Source organism: Ptychodera flava, chromosome 1 (genome assembly GCF_041260155.1).
Source record: "Ptychodera flava strain L36383 chromosome 1, AS_Pfla_20210202, whole genome shotgun sequence".
Lineage (NCBI taxonomy): Eukaryota > Metazoa > Hemichordata > Enteropneusta > Ptychoderidae > Ptychodera > Ptychodera flava.
The window spans coordinates 31,216,014-31,235,604 of NC_091928.1; the positions used below are offsets into that span (position 1 = coordinate 31,216,014).

General features: G+C 38.9%; 2 protein-coding genes across 3 annotated transcripts; both read right to left on the reverse strand.

Moving 5' to 3' along the window:
- Positions 1–1,104: 1,104 nt before the first annotated feature.
- Positions 1,105–8,885, reverse strand: LOC139135182 (uncharacterized). Of its 2 annotated transcripts, XM_070702459.1 has the most exons (6): positions 8,814–8,885; positions 5,362–5,934; positions 4,558–4,614; positions 3,661–3,807; positions 2,667–2,792; positions 1,105–2,339 (listed from the first exon to the last, which is right to left on the reverse strand). In XM_070702459.1, exons 2-6 carry the CDS (start codon positions 5,590–5,592, stop codon positions 2,337–2,339), a joined length of 564 nt encoding a protein of 187 aa, XP_070558560.1. In that variant the 5' UTR covers positions 5,593–5,934; positions 8,814–8,885; the 3' UTR covers positions 1,105–2,336. The 2 variants fall into 2 exon arrangements, with proteins under 2 accessions (XP_070558560.1, XP_070558552.1); XM_070702451.1 differs by lacking the exon at positions 8,814–8,885 and having other exon boundaries at positions 1,105–2,336; positions 5,362–5,681.
- A 1,854-nt stretch (positions 8,886–10,739) lies between these two features.
- Positions 10,740–17,846, reverse strand: LOC139135196 (mesocentin-like). The gene is made up of 4 exons (XM_070702469.1): positions 17,751–17,846; positions 17,140–17,253; positions 15,405–15,471; positions 10,740–14,055 (listed from the first exon to the last, which is right to left on the reverse strand). Exons 1-4 carry the CDS (start codon positions 17,751–17,753, stop codon positions 11,627–11,629), a joined length of 2,613 nt encoding a protein of 870 aa, XP_070558570.1. The 5' UTR covers positions 17,754–17,846; the 3' UTR covers positions 10,740–11,626.
- Positions 17,847–19,591: the final 1,745 nt, after the last annotated feature.

Here is a 19,591-nt window from a genome sequence, read left to right on the forward strand (position 1 = left end):
GTCAACCCAGATTGGCTATTTCCTAAAGGTCTTGTCAAAGGTCACAACACTTAGTTAATTTCAAACTGTTGTTTGCCTTGCGCTCTATCATTGATTCAATGAAATCTATATTAATAGCATTCCAATGAGTCGTTGACAACCGTGCCTTTGTCTTATCTCTTTTCCCATACTACGCCTATTATTGAACTGAATGCTATTTTATTTCATATTAACCAGTGTTATCAATTGGAATCGCAGTGAAGGAGGAATTGAAATGAAAACGTACGTGGGTAAATTAGTAAATTTAAATATTTTTTATTGAAAAATGGGCGATACATAAATACAATACTTGCAATTTAAAGAACTTCAAGTTCATTTCATTGGCAATGATGATAAAAGTGAGCTTATAAAGAAAGCTCACGCATAACGTGATATGTTATGTTAAATATTTCATTTCATACATTATACGTTAAAATGTTATTTGTGTTATTTTAATTTATTTTGATCAGTATAAAAAGGCACTTATTGAAGTTAAATTGACATGTAAATATAACATGAATCGCAATAGAAGCATTACCCTGCCACAGAAAGGACGACAGACAGACACAAGTCGACATACGCACACAGACAGGGAGATACTGACATAGACAGACTACGACGGACAGACCGTAATAAAGACAGAGAGAAGGTAGAGATAGGAAGAGACAGAAACGACGAACACCGACGTCCCAGCTCGATAACATCTGAAGTTTCCCAACATATCCATACTGAATCACCAGACCACTCTCTGGACAAATGTACAAATTATTGATAGAGATTTCTGATACTGCGAAAGGGGCGTAAAGAAGGCTATTATATATCCGTGTTAACCAGCCATGTCTTAATAGAGACAGTGAAAGTCATAAATTACCAAAGTCTATGACCCGATTTTGATGTCACGTGTCCGAAAGGTAACGACATTAAGATCGGCTTATTCTGCTGATGAAAGTTGTAGTTCTGCAACCAAAAACTTCAGTGACGAAAATCTAGTGTGTTAAATCACAATTCATTGAAAATAATCAATGATCAAAGTATAGACACATACACTTATTGCTATGCAAATTAAGACCTCACGCGAAAAAGAATCAGATTCACATTCCTTTATTCTTCAAACAAACATGTACAAGCCTTCTCACAGTTGTAAATATAGCAATAATATAGTAGACCAAAAAATATCTGTACTGTAAGAAACAACAACTTTTATCGTAAGCAATATCCTACATGTCAATTTCACAAAAACTGTATCTCGCAGATCATCAGTGAAAAGGATTTTCTTTTAATGTCTCCCGTGATTCCTTAATAAATGTAGCGCTGTAAATTCAAAACGTCGGGTACCATATCATTTCTCCTCAAGGAAAATGTCAAGTTAGTTTTCAAGAGTACATACAAAGGGTGAGATTTCCATTGTCAGATTGTCCTTATTTAAATACTAGTAGTTTTTAATATGAAATCTAACTAAGGAAAGAACAAGGGTCGAGCAATATTTCAACGCCTTCTTTGGCATATACACGAAAAAGCGCTCGGAAGCTAAGACATTGGAATAAACTTAGCCTTGACATATGAAGAGGTTAACCGCAGTCGCGAGACAAAAATTTTAAATACTCGACAATTTTCTTTTCCGACTTTTAAGTGTCAGAGCCACAAGACCTGTAAGTTATTTATATATTGATATGACTTTAAGATGACATATTTCCAAGTTTAACTATGGTCTCTTTACATTATTCCATCTAATCTTGTCATGAATGGCTGCCTATTTAGAAAAAGACCGTAAACTTTGCCACGCTGAAAAAATGGAGAAGGTTTTTTTTAGATGGCAATCTTTCAAGAATGTGAAGGTTCTAAAAATTTGAAGTACACAAATTCCCTTGAGAGTTTTTCTGTCTGAGATATGGCAGAGAATAACGTATCGGAAGGGTGAATTTTCTTACGCTCAGGAACTTAAATATATACAGTGAGTAAATTTTAATAGTTCGGCTCCGATTTGCCAGCGGGCGTTTGTCCAAGAAGTTCTCGAAGTTGTAAGATCAGGTGGTTATGTAAATAGGGAGGAGTCATTAAATTTATGTTGACATCCACAAATATCTGCGTCTGCAGTCAAAACAGCGAGTCCAGGCTGTGTATTTTATTCCATGCACATTCATCGTTCAGCCTGAGTTTGAGAAACTTCACTGTTGTAAGTATTGTTTTTTGGGATGGACAGAATTGTACACCGCTCATAATCCAAATTCATAGTAAGTATTTTCAGCGACTCAGTTTTCCTCAGTGACGACTCCCAACATTCCGTTGATGCCAGTTGGTCTTCTGAGTGGAGATACTGGCTACTGACAACAAAAAGTGCAAAGTGATGTGAAGAGAAAAACGAAGACAGCTGTAAACACCAAGGAGAGCGCCCTCTATAGGAAGCGAGAAATACTACACTCAGAATGTGAAAACATGGAAATACAGCTGAGTTCTCCTGATGTATAGATGTTTGATTTTGAATATAATCTTTCTCATACGTTGACGGAATTTTCGTTTTTCTGTTACCGGAAATTATTAATTAGCATTTTCATCCGATTTTCTTTGCCTTTTTCCTCATATTAGCATCAGGTGCATGCACTGTAGATAAGAATCTTCAAGGAGAAAATAACATGTTTTGCCTGGCTTACCTGAACAGTTGAGTTTTTACAGCAATGTGCATTTGAAAATGTTCCGCACAGAACGCTGACAAACACAGCCAATATAAATGCGCAGAGGCAGAAAGCTAGGATCATGGCATCGATGAACATCCTGGCCTGAAATTATTTAGAATGTATATAGATTCAGTTCCTTTGAAACTGAGCTTGTGAGGGCGCTGGCGTTGACAGACCAGCCAATAGCTTCAGAGCATACGCAAATTCAGGATAAATATAAGAGCACTGTTTTGCCAAGATTTCATGTGGCAAATGTACAGTGTCCTATGAGATCGTATATAAATTGTTACAACTTAAGTAGACGTGAAATAGGTTAATTTTGCTTAGACTGGGTACATCACTTGTTCAAGTTCATGTCAACGAACGTCTATTATGGGTGAAATACGAATAAACATAATGCAAAATTTCTCCATTGAAGCGCTCCGTGAATTTCTTCGTTAAAAAGAATGTTGCACCACGTTGCACATCGCAAATAATGAGTCACCCATATGGCTGACGTCATGAAGGAGATAAAACTGTGAAGTCAACAGGATAATCAAAATCTCTAAGAACATTATTAGGAATAAGTTTATGAACAATGAACGGACACCAATCAAATTGTAAATCTGCTGAAGAAACATGAGCTGTAACATTTTTAAATATATGTTTATCACTTTTTGTTAATAAAATACGTATCTTTTCTTATTCCTCTCCCCTTTTAAATATTCGATGTTAGCTTTGCCGCGATAATGCAATATTGATAAACATTAACAAGCATGAGACGCCAATATCAGCAATAACATTAGGCATACACACAGGTTGTGATGGCAAATTGAAGTGGAACTCCATGCATTTTAACAGGATTTTATTAGTCATTACAAGCTACAGCTCACGGGGTTTTAACAATTTACAAGCATTATACAACGACCCATGCATATTTTACCGCATCGTACAGCTGCAAGCACGCCATGTATAGATCGAAAATACTTACATCCATGCTGACGTGACAGAATTGCCAACAGTTGCAGTAGAACACCCAGCAGTCAATTCCTTCGAAGGTCATGGCGATCGATGCGTGTATTATCGGCAGCAGCGAAAAGAACGTGGTCAAGTTTGACGACGTTGTGGCATGTTTCACCTGAAACGACATTCGAAAGGGCTGTATTTAACAAGCGGGAAAACATATTATTTCTATAGGAGCACATCGTTTCTCTGAATCACGGTCTCTCCTCGTACGTACCATGCCACCTCGCCGGAAGTGGTTATCCAGGCACTCGTCAAAATAAGCTGTAACAGTCATCTTTACAAATAACAGATTTCCAAATTTTAAAATTTCAAGCGTATCAAAATTGATTATTTAAAGTAATTTTAGATTGCATTTTATCCGGCAAATACTACGTATGAGAGCAGGTCACCTGAGTATACAAATATTACTATATGCTTCATCCGTTGTCATGGTGATCTCCGGATGAATAATTCGACCATCGTCCTGTACCTATAGCGGAGGGCATTCTTTGACTGTAGTGTTGTGTCATTTTAAGGGGAAAGGTGGTATTCCTTATTCTCTCATGCAGCCGTGCATTCAAGTGTTAGCGAGGGCAGAGTTTGTGTTAAGATCATTACGATACAATTCACCATATACAATGGTTAACAAATACCCTTCATTAGGTGTTCAAACAAAACAGTCTATGCAAGACTACTTCTGCAAAAGTCACGAGGTTGACTGGAACTACTCCGTAAAAGTCGAGTTTGTGGCCCGATGATAATATTCAAATACAACGTCATATGTAAAATCATTCTAGTAAGGATCACACTAACTTACTTCAGACTGTTTTGCACAAAATTCCTCTATTTTTTCTTGACAATATAGTTATCAGACATTACTTACAGCGTTAGGGGTCTTCAACCGTCCTGCTCTTATACCTAAAATACCAGACACAAGGATCTATATACAAGGAAACAAATAAAGATATGTAATTTATTTTATCGAATTTTTGATAGCGCAATTTGTAGCATTATGATACGTGCACTGCAGATCGGGTTTGTACTACCTTTTTACTTTATGTCTTTATTAACTGAGAAATTTTGAAAAAAAATATACGAAAATAACGCTAGAAAATCACAAACTTTCAAGCGTGAAAAAATGAGACAATGACATCATGACGGGCTGTGAACTTGTAACACCATGACCGTAAATTTGATAACTATCAACAAGGGTAGCGTCAGTAAATATATATACTCCTGGGTCCACCTGATGTTCAAGGTAATTTGATAATACAAATATTCAAAATTCAATCTTAAACTAGTGTATCTACTGCACGTACACTGTCACAAATGATGAATTTGAAATTATAGTAAGCTGCGTTTGGTAGAGGAAGTATTTAAGGCAATTAGTTCAACGGTCATTAAAGTGTAAAATTTTTGAAGTTAATATTTAAAGCGAAAATTCACATCTGAATTCTCAGTACCGATGAGATGCATTGCCGACATTTTGTTTTGTCGCTTCCAAAATTGTCAGGATTCTAAAAATTCGAATAATTAAATATTCAGCTAGGGGATCATCCGTTGTGCTCACATTTTCAGATAACGAGAGCTATAGTAGCAACAGTATATGAAAGACAGAATTGTTGCCTTTGGGGATCAGAGAGTTGATGAAACGAAGGACAAACCAAATGGATCTGTTCAATCTTACCACAATTCCGCACCAAATCCCAGTACATATGTACGCAAGATAACATCCTACGAATATTGCAGCTATTGCAAATGATATAACACACACTCCCGTGATCAACTGCAGGACGCTGACGTCTTTCACTCGTTTTGCTCGGAGAAGAAACTGCAGTCTGTACCGAGCCGGGTAGATATGCATTGCTGACGTCACAGAGTCCTGCCGGAAGTTGAAGCGGGTGGAAGGGTCATCCATTCTTTTTGTAGTCTGCTAGCGGTTAATCAATTGTGGTGCTTCTGTGTTCTTTTTTGTCCTGTTTTTCGTTACAAATTATTTTCTTTTTCTTTCTGTTTTTGTTAAGAGAGCGGAATTTTTCTAGTAGATACGACCACAGCATATACGGGAAATTTTGAATACTTCCATAGCCGCTGTACAATGCAATACATGGGTCCAAAGTTTGAAGTCGGAGGGAATCGGTCGAATTATGAGATCTCCAGGCAGTCTTCCAGCATTCCTCTGTTGTGTTTACCTATGGAGTGTGCTTCTATGCTTGTTGACAGATAAACACTCGGCTTAAAGGTTAAATTCCATCGATATCTGGAATATAAAATAGTGTCGTTTTAACACTGGTATTTTTATCATCCGCGCTAAGTAGACCGAGTAACACAGAATTATCAGTTTCTTCAAAGATATCTAATTGAGTATTCGCTAAACTTCAGAATCTGGGGTTCTTTCACCTCATATCAAGTGATACAGCTTGCTTGCAATGTAAAAATTTCGCATAACGCATAGTTCTGATATCGTTCGAGCCGTTACCTTCCACAGTCCGTAACATGTTTTTTGTACTATCAGACACTCTTCTATAATAAAAACAGTACACTGTTCACAAAGGTTTTTGTATGTTATTTGTTGGTTTTGTTTGTTTGTTTGTTTGCTTGCTTGTTTGCTTGCTTGCTTGGCTGTGTGTGTTTGTGTGTGTGTGTGTTTGTTTGCTTGCTTGCTTGCTTTGAAAAGTAAACAGATCACTAAGTGCTCTATTCTTAATGAGAAGGCCGAACACAATTAGCTCGATTGTTAAAGATTGCTAGGAGACTATGAAGGGTATGACAGACATCACCGTGCTTTTCGGTGTTTACATTAAGTCCATTACACTCTAATGATATTTGAAAATTATACTAGTTTTGTCGTGGTGGAGTTGGCAAATATTGACGTTGAAGTCGAAAGAAGAGGCGATATGATGATGAAACGAAATGTTGCCTTTCTGATTGCAGTTTCGAGCGCACAAAGCGAAGGGCGTGAAGCCATAAATTGAAAAACCAAAGCACGATAAAATTGAGATACAGCTAACTTTTTTTATGACTTATTTGTCATTTTACTTTTTATTTGTAATATTCTAACGTACGTACAAATTGCACAGCATTACAGCTTCACTTTCAACACTTTGGACCAATCAGCTACTTGGTTGCAAATGTCTACAGCCGGTACTGGTAGGTAATAAAATTACATCACAATAACGTGATAAAGTGTCAGCTTGGAAAAAATGTTGCTTTTTAAAACACTGTTGTCAAACAAAGGCAACGACACAATTTGTGACTATATATTCCATACCTTTGTAAAGAATTTGAACTTATTCGACGGAAATTAATCATAGAAACAAAATTTGAGGATTCCCTTACTTATTTACATTACAGAGGTCGATGACCTTCCCGCCTACTTCTCCCCAAAGCAAAACGTAGAATCGCTTCATTTTACGAAAACAGGCGGCCATGGGAGTCACATATTAAAATATGTAATCACTAAGTCACAAAGCATGACTGCCACGATGCCTTCTTTGATGATAAATCATAAAAGTCAAGTGACATTTTTTATTTTGTACTGCCTAAAGAAATATGGTGAATTTCATGTAATACTTGCGATCAAAACGTGTATCTGTGCTGCCTTCTTTTTGTAAGAAGAATACTTAGGTGTCATTTTATATTACTCAATCATCATTTGTAATCATCAAATTGCACATGTTACCATAATATGTTTTGTTGTGCAGCCGGATGACTTCATTGACCTTGACAGACCCTAAGATCAACCGTACTTGGACCGCCACGACATGATCAATAATTCCTACATAACATCAACTAGCAGAACAAGATGGCGACGCCGCGTATACATTCGAAAAGATATCTTCTACAACATTGACAACTGTCAACGCTTTAAATCACTACAAATTATCTTATCCTGTCACTCCAAACCCTTCAACAAGTTACTATGTAAATTGATAAAAACCGTTTTCTGCCTCGAAATGTATCCGCAGCTGAAGTTTGTTTGTTGATTTTTACATGTGAGCTGATTTTCACGGCAAATACTGCTTTGTTGTTAGTAAAAACGTCATTTTTGGACATGCTGCTTGCAACTAAATCGACAAAATCATTTCGGATTTCCGTAGAAGCGGAACAAATTTTTATGGAGAGATCAAATCACTTGAAAAACTTATCATTATAAAGTGAATGAAATGGTTGAATTACTAAATATTTAAGACATTAAGTTTTTCTAGGAATCAGTAGTACAATAAGGCTTCTCGACTGAATTTATTGCTTATTTCTTTTGGATCACGGATGAACATTTTCTTTGCTTGCCTGGCGACTGTTCTTGTTAAACATGTAGATGGCCTCCACTGAAATTAGCCTTGGTGCGTACACAGTGCGTGCAATGCTGGTTTTCAGATCTCTGTCGCCTGTCGGTTCGCGTTCATACAAGACAGAGGCATTTACAGTAGGATATGAGGAGCCTATTTATTCGGTTGTGCAATGTAATGATGCTTGGCCACTTCTTATTCTTCGTTGATTGCTCCATTCTTTTGGCATTTCGTGTGTACAGACGACTCTGATCGTGACTTTGATCGACTCGAGTTCTTATATAGTGATCGATAGCTGGCAATATGCTCGCTAATCAGAAGTTTGTCTAGAACGCGAACCCTATTTTGTAGAAGCCATATTGTTTTGTTAAGTCAATCCCGACGCAGAGATCAGAACGAAGGTCGGCACTGCGGAATATCTTTACCTTCTCGCCATCAAACTTTATTACACTCTACTCTTCTCTTAGACGACAGGAACTGACGTTGATGGTCCCATATGTGCAGGGAAGTAATGATGAAATGGTTGAACTGGTATGCATTTTGGGTGAACTTCAATGTGTTTCACCTTTGACGGGAAAACTTTGGACAACTGGCCTCTGTTGTTGATGATACCACGACACGACCTGACAGATACAAGGCGCGGATTGTGTGTGCATGTGGCGATGTCACACATGTCAAACTGCAAGCTGAATATACGCCGTGACGGTGAACCACTTGACCGAAACGCAAATACTGTGGACCTGTCCGATCATTGTCATTGTGTTCCTCCGACCAAACTCATTCCCTTAAATTCAATTCAGAAAGGGTAAACTTAATTTAAACAGGATAACCATGAATATGGACATCTTACCTTTTCCAAGATAGCCCTGAGCGCTGCAAACAGAACCCACCATAATTGGGAAATTTTAGGATTTATGTCGCCTGTGTTATCGGTATACCGTTCAAAGTTCTGTAAATACAGTGTATGCGAAGCAAAGGGCACTCTGCACACATACTTGTCAATCATAACAGTTGCATCCTGTGAGTAGACCAACGTGGGATTTAGCAGCCGTTATAAATGTCATTTGCTCTCGTGAGAGTCCAATCATAATGAGCTTAATTTAAAGTCTAATGAGGATTATAAATATTTGAAGCTCTTTTTTCGCGCCGAGAAACGCATGAATAATCGTCCCTGAGTTGCGAGAGGCCTTCCCGGCAACTGCTGTCTTGCCGTGTCCATCAACCCGTTTTTTTAATAAAGATTCAAAACTGTTGGGCTCTTGCAGCGTTGACTATGTGATGACTTCATCGTCAGAGTAGCACTTGATCCCTGGGAACAAAAAGCCATGTGCTTTTACACAGTTTCCAATTTTAGCGCCATTATCTTTAAATTGGAACAGCACTTCAAGGAACAAGAGTTTATTTTATTGGATATAATTTGTTATCTTGTCGTCGCGCACTGCTGAAATATCAGTCGTGCGCACTCTGCAACCAACTCTATGCACAGTATGACCACACAAAGATGAATACTCAACTATCAAGAAGATGGCTTTCGCTTCTTTGCCATCTTACAATTTCGTCTCAATCGAGATTTTCTGTACTCTACGTGATTTAGTATAATAGTGATTGACTGATCGATTGATTGATTCCAAGACAGAAACTGAAGACCTTTGAAGAGTTTGTTTTTAGAACTGGTGTCACTCCAACTACAGCGCTTGGTACCAGGAGGCAATGAAACTTGGTCTTGAGAGTAGTATTGAGCGGATGAAAAACAAGACTCTGTTTCAAAATAGAGTTTATTTCTAAAACTTCGACGTTTGATTGCACACAGGGAATCTTCATCAGGAATCTAAAATACAACAATATTACAGTAAATATGGGATAGTAACAAAGGGACTAGTTCACTCTCTTTGTTACTAGTCCCATATTTACTGGAATTGTGTTGGTTTTTTTAGATTCCTGATGAAGATTCCCTGTGTGGAATCGAAACGTCGAAGTTTTAGAAATAAACTCTATTTTGAATTAGAGTCTTGTTTTTCGAAGACCTTTGTACAAAAATACATTTTATTAACTAACTTTTCTATGTCAACCTCACACTTTGACGTCTGTCGGTTGCCGAAACAATGTCAGAAACGATTTACAACACACTTGGTCGTTTACGTTTTGTCATTGTAGACGTCTCGCGAGCTCTTCTGAGATATTTGAACTTTCAACTGAGCTAGAAGGATACAAGAATGTAAACGACTAACTCGACAACACTTTGAAACCACATTGTCAGAAAAGGTTATTTTTAAAAACTAGAAATGAGGTGGGCGCTATTCTGATAAGCAATATTCTAGCGTGGTAACACAATGTCACCAAATAATAACCAAAACGAAGCTATACAGCGTCAAGCCAAAAAATCTTTCAAAGTATGGTGAATGATCCATTCTGTCCCTTTCGGACATATATAATATATCAACTGAGAGAGAGAGAGAGAGAGAGAGAGAGAGAGAGAGAGAGAGAGAGAGAGAGAGAGAGAGAGAGAGAGAGAGAGAGAGAGAGAGAGAGAGAGAGAGAGACAGACAGACAGACAGACAGACAGACAGACAGACAGACAGACAGACACAGGCAGAAAGAGAGAGAGACAGAGAGAGACAGACTGACAGACAGGGTCAGAGAGGAGAGAGGGAGGGAGAGAGAGAGACAGAGAGAGTGTGCGTGTGTGTACTGTCTGGTGTTTCATTACAGGCAACCATGGCATACATGTATAGACAGCCTTTTGTGCAATTATGGAATGAAATGCAAGCAAATGGTATTTTATTAAATAAAAAATCAGTTTATGTTTATTAAATAAATAGCAGTAGGAGCTTGTAAGCTCCGATATTGACAAAAATAAAATATTTATGAAATATTGCATATGTAGCATTGCATTATGGTTTCATTAAAAGACGTAATTGTCGCGAATATAGCGTACTTCGCAAGAATCCTAGAAAAATAACTGCAAGTGAAAAATAGAAACAAGTTTTCAATAATGCCGTCAAATTGAATACAAAAACTGAGTATATATAAAATCCTCAGGCTCTGACTTTCATCGTCACAACTACGGTCATAGATTGGTAATTATCGCAATAGTTACATAAAAAGTGATCAATTTTCCATTTAGAGATGTTCTCGTCTTTACTCCTTCAAATTGGGTATATTATGTATGTTTTTTGTCAGATAACCTTTACAGCTCATCAGAATCTTCGTACTTACTGAAAATAATCTCTTACGGCGTAAAATTTCTAGTATTTTAAAAATTAGAAGCTGTGCACATCAGATCTACACAAAAACAAAAAATAAAGGATCTTGAAACGTTAATTCTTGAAAAATTAAGGAAAGGTCGTCAGTTTCATTTGTAAGTTATTTCGCATTTCAGTAACAGTAAGGGAATGCATTGGGGTGTACATTTTGAAATGTAAGGCGCCCTCTTCCGGTGATTTGTCGTGTTTCTGAGGTAGAAATCATTAACAAGAGATGATAACCTATGGTCTCAGGACGCAACGTGTGAACATACAAGTGTACTTTGTCTGTCCATGTATCTAGGTTACACCTGTGAGAGATCACTGTGGCAGTGACTGTTAGAGCACACTCTAGAGTTCGTCATCTTCTCAATGAATCTGACTTGACTTCACAAAGATATATCGTTCATCAGTTTAATATTTACCCTACGAAATCTAAGTTCCGTGGCTTCCCGGGCTGTGACAGGTACCTAGCTGAAATACCGCCAGACTCCTGTTGACTGTCATCGTGTTTTCCCGTTGGCGATGTAGTGCGCTGATCAGCTGGCGCGCTGTCGTTGAATCCGATCTGGTCATCCGGGGATTTCGTTGTTATCATCACAGGCTGCTCTGGTTGCGCTAAATATTTCCCGGTCACGCCATCAACTTCACTGTCAACTCTCCCTGGTGCAATTGGTTTTGTTGGTTGAGATAGGTACTTGGATTTGACATCTGCAGCCTTAAACGGCAAAAGAAGCGGCTTCTCTGGTAGCGAGAGATATTCCCCGGAACCTCCATCAACTTCACTTTCCTCGCTTTTCGATGCAATGTCAATCGGTCTATCGGGCTGGGACAAGTACTTCGATTGAAAGTTTGAAGACTGCGATGGAATTATTATCGGCTCCCCTGGTTGGGATAGATATTTGGTGGAGACACCGTCGACTTCACTTTCTGCTCTGCCTGATGGGATAACGATCGGTTTGTTTGGCTGCGAGAGGTACTTGGCGTTTGAGTCTGCGGTTTTCAAAGGCAAAATTAATGGCTCCCCTGGCTGAGACAGATATTGGCTAGAAACGCCGTCGACTTCACTTTCTGGTGTCTTTGACCGGATAACAATTGGTTTACTGGGTTGGGATAGATACCTTGCGTTGACCTCTTCTGTTTTCAAAGGCACAATTATTGGTTCACCTGGTTGTGAAAGATATTGACCAGAAACGCCGTCGACTTCACTTTCTGGTGCCTCTGATGGGATAACGATTGGTTTACCGGGTTGGGAGAGATACCTGGCGTTGACATCTCCAGTCTTCGATGGCACAATTATTGGTTCACCTGGTTGTGAAAGATATTGACTAGAGACGCCGTCGACTTCACTTTCTGGTGCCTCTGACCGGATAACAATTGGTTTACCGGGTTGGGATAGATACCTTGCGTTGACCTCTTCGGTCTTCAAAGGCACAATTATTGGTTCACCTGGCTGTGAAAGATATTGACTAGAAACGCCGTCGACTTCACTTTCTGGTGCCTCTGATGGGATAACGATTGGTTTACCGGGTTGGGAGAGATACCTGGCGTTGACATCTCCAGTCTTCAATGGCACAATTATTGGTTCACCTGGTTGTGAAAGATATTGACTAGAAACGCCGTCGACTTCACTTTCTGGTGCCTCTGACCGGATAACAATTGGTTTACTGGGTTGGGATAGATACCTTGCGTTGACCTCTTCGGTTTTCAAAGGCACAATTATTGGTTCACCTGGCTGTGAAAGATATTGACCAGAAACGCCGTCGACTTCACTTTCTGGTGCCTCTGATGGGATAACGATTGGTTTACCGGGTTGGGATAGATACCTGGCGTTGACATCTTCGGTCTTCAAAGGCACAATTATTGGTTCACCTGGTTGTGAAAGATATTGACCAGAAACGCCGTCGACTTCACTTTCTGGTGCCTCTGACGGGATAACGATTGGTTTGCCGGGTTGGGATAGATACTTGGCGTTGACATCTCCAGTCTTCAATGGCACAATTATTGGTTCACCTGGTTGTGAAAGATATTGACCAGAAACGCCGTCGACTTCACTTTCTGGTGCCTCTGATGGGATAACGATTGGTTTACCGGGTTGGGATAGATACCTGGCGTTGACATCTCCAGTCTTCAATGGCACAATTATTGGTTCACCTGGTTGTGAAAGATATTGACCAGAAACGCCGTCGACTTCACTTTCTGGTGCCTCTGATGGGATAACGATTGGTTTACCGGGTTGGGATAGATACCTGGCGTTGACATCTCCAGTCTTCGATGGCACAATTATTGGTTCACCTGGTTGTGAAAGATATTTTCCAGTGACGCCGTCAACTTCGCTTTCTGCCCTTTCTGAAGTGATAACGATTGGTTTACTGGGTTGGGAAAGGTACTTAGAATTGACTTCATCAGCATTTAAAGGCAAAATTAAAGGCTCCTCTGGTTGAGAAAGATATTTTCCAGTAACCCCGTCAATCACATCACCCCCATCTTTCTTCTCATTTGTAGGCAGGTCATCAGCCCGCGTTGAAGAATAAGTACTTGACGAACCTTTTGATTCTGGTTTAGAGTGTTTTGATAAATATGTCGCACGAAGACCGTCATTCTGTATAAAACGTGATGCTCCCCTCGAATCCGATTTCCGGGTCATATCTGGGTCAGATCCTTCATTAATATTCGCAGTCTTCTCCGGTTTGGTCGGGCTAGATTCCTTGGAGAGTTGAGACAGAATGTGTTCCTTTCCCTCCTTGTAAAATCTTCCGTTAGCTTCCATCGCGTCTGCTCTTCCTAAACCGGGCTGCATGGAGTAATCGCGGTGCACAGAGTATGTAGCTTCGTCAGCTTGATGGCGATCTACGGAAAACAAACACGACACACCTAACATGAACACAGCGTTTATGGAATTAAGTAGATTGGGTGCTACTTCAGAAACGTGTTTGTTAATTAAAGCCCGCTACTTTGGAGTGTTACCCTATTGACAGAGTGTCTGATCACGGAGTGTTTGCTTCAGTGTTAGTTTGATAATTAACATTTTGTTTGCTCGTCTACATCTTCGTCACCCTATGCTGTCCATGACCGATACCTTTAACATAGATCGTAGAATATAACTCACCAACTTAGGAATTTAGAAACAGTCGAGGTTAATATATAAAATTTTTGAAGAAAGAAAAAGTGTGAAAATCATGGACAACTTTGCATTAATACTACATCGTGCATGACATCTGTCGTCGCGTTTTCATCTACATCAACCTATGAACCTTTGAAGGGGCGGTTATGGTTAATCAAGCCTGAACTGTGACATATCAGTACCGCTACCTAGAGATAAGATGAGACAATTGCCGTCATTGCAATTAGTATAGCGTAGCAACTTCGGCATGTGTTTTATGAAACGCATTTATAAACACTGACCCCATTTCGTACCAGACACACCATTTATCTTGTAGTAGTTTGAATTGAATATAGTTGTAAACGCCCAAAATGCCGCTAGCCTAGTTTGTTATGGAGTGTTATGGCAATACTAAAGTGATGCTCTCCTCTGGTGCAAAATGTGATGTGTTTGTTTGATATTTGTTCAGTCTTGAGTGTACGATAACAGGCTCGGTTAGTGAATACTTAAGTCAACACCCATACTTGGCCGTTAATTATACAAGGTATTGATTTAATGGGATTCGTTTCAGCACATGTTTATAAACAGTAGTTCAATTGGCCTGCCATCTTCCGACAATAAGTGGAACAAACATAGAAATACGTTTCTTTGAATTGTACACGTTCATGGTCAGAGGGTTGACTGTGGGGACTTCAGTGACGAGCATTGCCTTGTAAAGCGTTCATGTAATAGATATTCTATGTAGACTCACACGTTTGAAATTTTCTATATCCAATTTTAATGTCACGGGTAATTAAATAGATGAGATTGATGGTCGATGAGACTTGATTTGTTTACCGATAGATTACCCCAAAGTATTTTGACGAATTTTGTATAAGGCAGGCTAAATACAATATGAAAATATAAGGTCTCTTCTGTATATATATATATATATTATACCAAATGTGGCTAAAATATAGCCCTTCTGACGGTTAATATACAGAATCGTGGATGAGTTTTCTATGAAACTTATTCCAAAGCCGGTTAAGATAGACTGGGCACTGATAATATAGAATATATCATCGCGAATACAATGTAATGAATAGGATCAACTTACCACCCTCTTTTTCGTACATCTGTGGCTCTGACAAGAACATGGTTACAGACAAATCCACACAACCAAACTGTTGGAAAGAAAAGGAGAAGGATTAGTGTGAAGCCTACAAATTTTATATGTACGTTCGTCGATGTACCATGTGTATCCTGTGTATGATCGCCTGTATCATTGTCTGTTTAAGTCCAGATCAAACTTTAAGGTACATGTTTACTAAAATACATTAACTTGCCGCAAATGATCCCCATGTGTCGTTAACATTGAGTCTCTTAGTTTTTTGTGTCCTAAGTAAACTAATTTGAACTCTTCCTTACTAACATTTGTTTTCTGCTTCGCTGGAAAGTTTTCCTGAATGACACCACGGTTACACCGAAGTATAAATCGATATGGATTAGTTGTGGTGAACGTGAAAAAAGCCACTCATATATGTTCTGGAAAGGTGAGGGGCGTGCGTCACGTTAGGGTCAGAGATCACGGCCTGGAAGTGTTGGCGTGGATATTGTTTGACACAGATTCGATAGTACTATATTTTGTGTGTGATATCGCTATGTGTTTGCGGGGGCACCGGAAACCACAAAATACGCAAACTTGTAGATTTTGTTCAACACCCACTTACCGACGTAAAGACCACAGAATTGCGGGGTGAGCCTAGTTTGAGCATGGAATGGCAATTGCAGAGCAATCTTTACTATCCCGCTAGGTTAATCTGAGTTGCACCGGCAATCAACTTGGTAGAACGGAGTTGTGTAAATGGCTGAGATATCGCCAAGGTAGCTCATGCTACATTTCAGATAATCAGTCAAGCTGAGGGCTTAACCATGGAGGTAACAGAAGAGGCTTAACAAATTCATTACGTAATGTCCAAAGTCTCCTGCCTCTCACGAAAACAAATTACTTATGTCTGCATTAACGAAGAAGAACTTCATTTTAAAAAAATCGGAGGAGACAATAATAGTTGTAAGAATGCTGTTTGTTACTTAGTTGAAATCCGACTCAAAGAGTGGTAAATCCAAATCGTTGCTATTAAAATGTTCTCTGAGCTTTCCCTTTATAAATGAAGGCAAATTAAATTTGCCTTGCAGTATTATGTTCAATTGGAGCAAAATACTATGACGAATATGAAACCTTGAAGAGTAACGAAGAGATACGACTGCACCGTTTATCGCACCGAAAGATATGCCTTTGTCGTCTAAGACGTTTATAAGAAGATCCAAGACGGTTTACGTTTAAGGTAGAGTGCGCCTCGGGACAGCTAATTGGACTCTCAAAAGTTTACGACAGGTTTCCAAAGTACCACTTCAGTGTCATTGGGGTCATTTTAGGGCCTCATTTTAGAGCCTTGGACTGAGTTAAATTTTCAACGTCTCAGTAATGTGAAGATCGAAAATGTAATTTGTCCTCATACAGTTAACTAAAGATTGGCAGCCATTTTGAATTTTAAAATTGTTGTAAATGTCATGCAATTTTTTTTCTCTGCAGCCGAAATTTACCGCTTGATTTTCCTTGTTGATTCTGTAACTTGAGAGTATCGTTGGAAGTTTCCTTAAGGAAAAGTTTGAGAAAAAACTGAAGTCGTCTTGAGTTTCGAGACGCTAAATTCTTGTCAACGGTGCCTGATCAAAGACATTGACACTGGCACAGCTTTTGTGAACATTAATTGGATGGAAACACGCAAATATATCCGTAAAGGAACTTTGGAATTTAGTACACAGATGTTTGATTTGACCTTTCAACTCACCTGAATTTCTCCCAAGTGTAGACAAAGCTGACCTGTCACAAGTGATGACGTCACGGCCACAACGAATTGCAGTAGTCCAAGAGATAAGATTGACGTGATAAGCACAAATTTTGTCTGAAAAAAGATAAAATAGTCCTTAATTTTAATGAGTGATTCTAATGGAGTCAATGTCGTGACGAGATGACGTCAATGCTTTCTCGATCACCTTAAAAGGCGAACTTACTATCGTGGCAGCAAAAGACATTAGATACGTAATTACGGTGAATTTTCAGTCACTTTGTTACTGCGCTCTGATGTCACTGAGCAGATCACGCGATCGCCTGCTGTGGCATGATTTTGATTTTGATTACGCCCACCATCAATGTAGATTTCCAAGGTACAGAAGTAAATGTTACGTTCGTCCGACAATTTGTGTCTCAGAACAGTTTGTTCAGTGGTAGCGAACACTGAAACCAGGGTAACCAGGTAATTGTGTGAAACTAGGTAACTATGTGACAGTGTGAATTTGGCCAAAAGGTTGTCACGCAGCAGTATTATAGCTCCATGGACTCACGAATAGACATGATTGAGTTGATAGGACTTAAAATGACACATCTTCATCACGTACTCACCATTGGAGCTTTCACCAGACTGTAGAATTCCCAATAAATAGAGTAATAAATATAAAATAAATAAGTTAGATAAGTTAACTCTTCGAGTATGTCCGACTTCTTTGCAGTATAGTAAAATCTATCCTTACTGAGATTTCACAAACCTTATATACATCTTTTTTGTTTACTATTCGCATTATGCATGTGACATAAGATTATAAGTACAGCTTTGATAGTCTCAAAGCCTTGTGACGTCACTGAATGGAACTGCCCATGCACTGAACATCATGTCACTTGACCCCATAGCTTCTTTATTAATAAAATTTATGTTTTAAAATAAAAAATGACTCATTTTTGTACCTCTTGTAGAGAAATCCTACCAAGAAGTAATTTCTTGGTTTAATACAATAATCTTTCAACTTTTTCAATTGCAATGACAATTTTATCACATCCTGAAGTTATAGTTGGGGGCGTTCTCTTATTTCTGTATAAGTTCATAGGAAATTATTAGCGACACAGACCTAGTTACCAAGAATTCAAAACGAAACAATTATGAGGTCACAAGTACATTTAATCGAGTTGTTAGGCGTCGCCTATGTCGTTACTAGCAAGCCCAAGTCGGAAAGGTAGGACCATGGTGAATTCCATATTTGGATTTCAGAAGTAGTTGTCTGGCCGGAAATGGCAAACATCCCGGATCGAGGTGCTGATATTGCGCACGTTCCAATGTCGGACGTGATTGAGACGACCAGCCGTGACCGGACATGGAGAAGGTGCTTAGTTAGGGAAGGTCTTAATCCTCATTTTTGTTAAGGGTTTTGGGACATTTTCTTCGTCAGTCACTGAGGTAATTGCATCTTTTTGAAAACGTGTCCATCTTCGTGTCAGCGAACAATAACTACTGACTGGCAAAATCATAACACCTAGTAAAACGTGGTGGTATCAGATATATGATACATAATATGCAAGATCTCGTTAAATTTGGGCATTTTGACGAACTTTGACACTGGCTGTACGGTGTCATGTTTTTTAAAAAGTTTTGTCAGAGAATGAACCCTGATGAACTCAAACATGAGGACCTAAGACGGAGTAGAATTTCTACTCATGCAAAATTTGGCTAATATTTGTCTCGCAACGTGATCACCAGACCAAGAATTGTTCTAGGTATCAAATTATGATTATGATCTCGAGTCATTTTTACCTTTCGGACAAAGACCAAACGTCATCCTAATATTCCGAAAATTAACTTTCTATCGGAGTTAGTGAGATTCAAGCAACAAATGTCACAAAATCTCTCAGCTAGTACTTTTGGTTCTTCATGATTTTCTAAACTCAAATAGCAAATAATAAAGTCATGTTTTCGTAGAGGTTTGAACTCTAAAGTTCAATAGCGTTTAACTTCAGAGTCCAATGGCTTTTATTTAAATATGTACTTTGGCGGGAAAATTATTTACATGTGATGTATGATGAGTTATATTACCATGCCCCGTCCCTTGCATTTTAATTGGTCGAGCTCAACCACGTGGCTGACTACAAATACTCAGCAATGGGTTGTTCACATGCTCGTGAATGGTAACATTACAGTATCCTAAACATCCTAATTTCACAGCTAAAACGTAAATTGTGATTTTTTACAAAGATCAAAATCGGGGATATAATGATCCAGGAGCACTTGTGGGCCAAGTTAAGACACTTTTCAAAAAAAATCTCCGGATTTGCAAAACTTTTACAGCGCGAGTAACAGTGCGTCGTGTATCGCACTACTCACTGAACTCGCATACAGCGCAGCGCAGCTCGGCAAGCCTCGTCCGTTAATTTTTGGCTTTCCTCTAGCCCTTGCCCATAAATAATAGTCAGGGTGT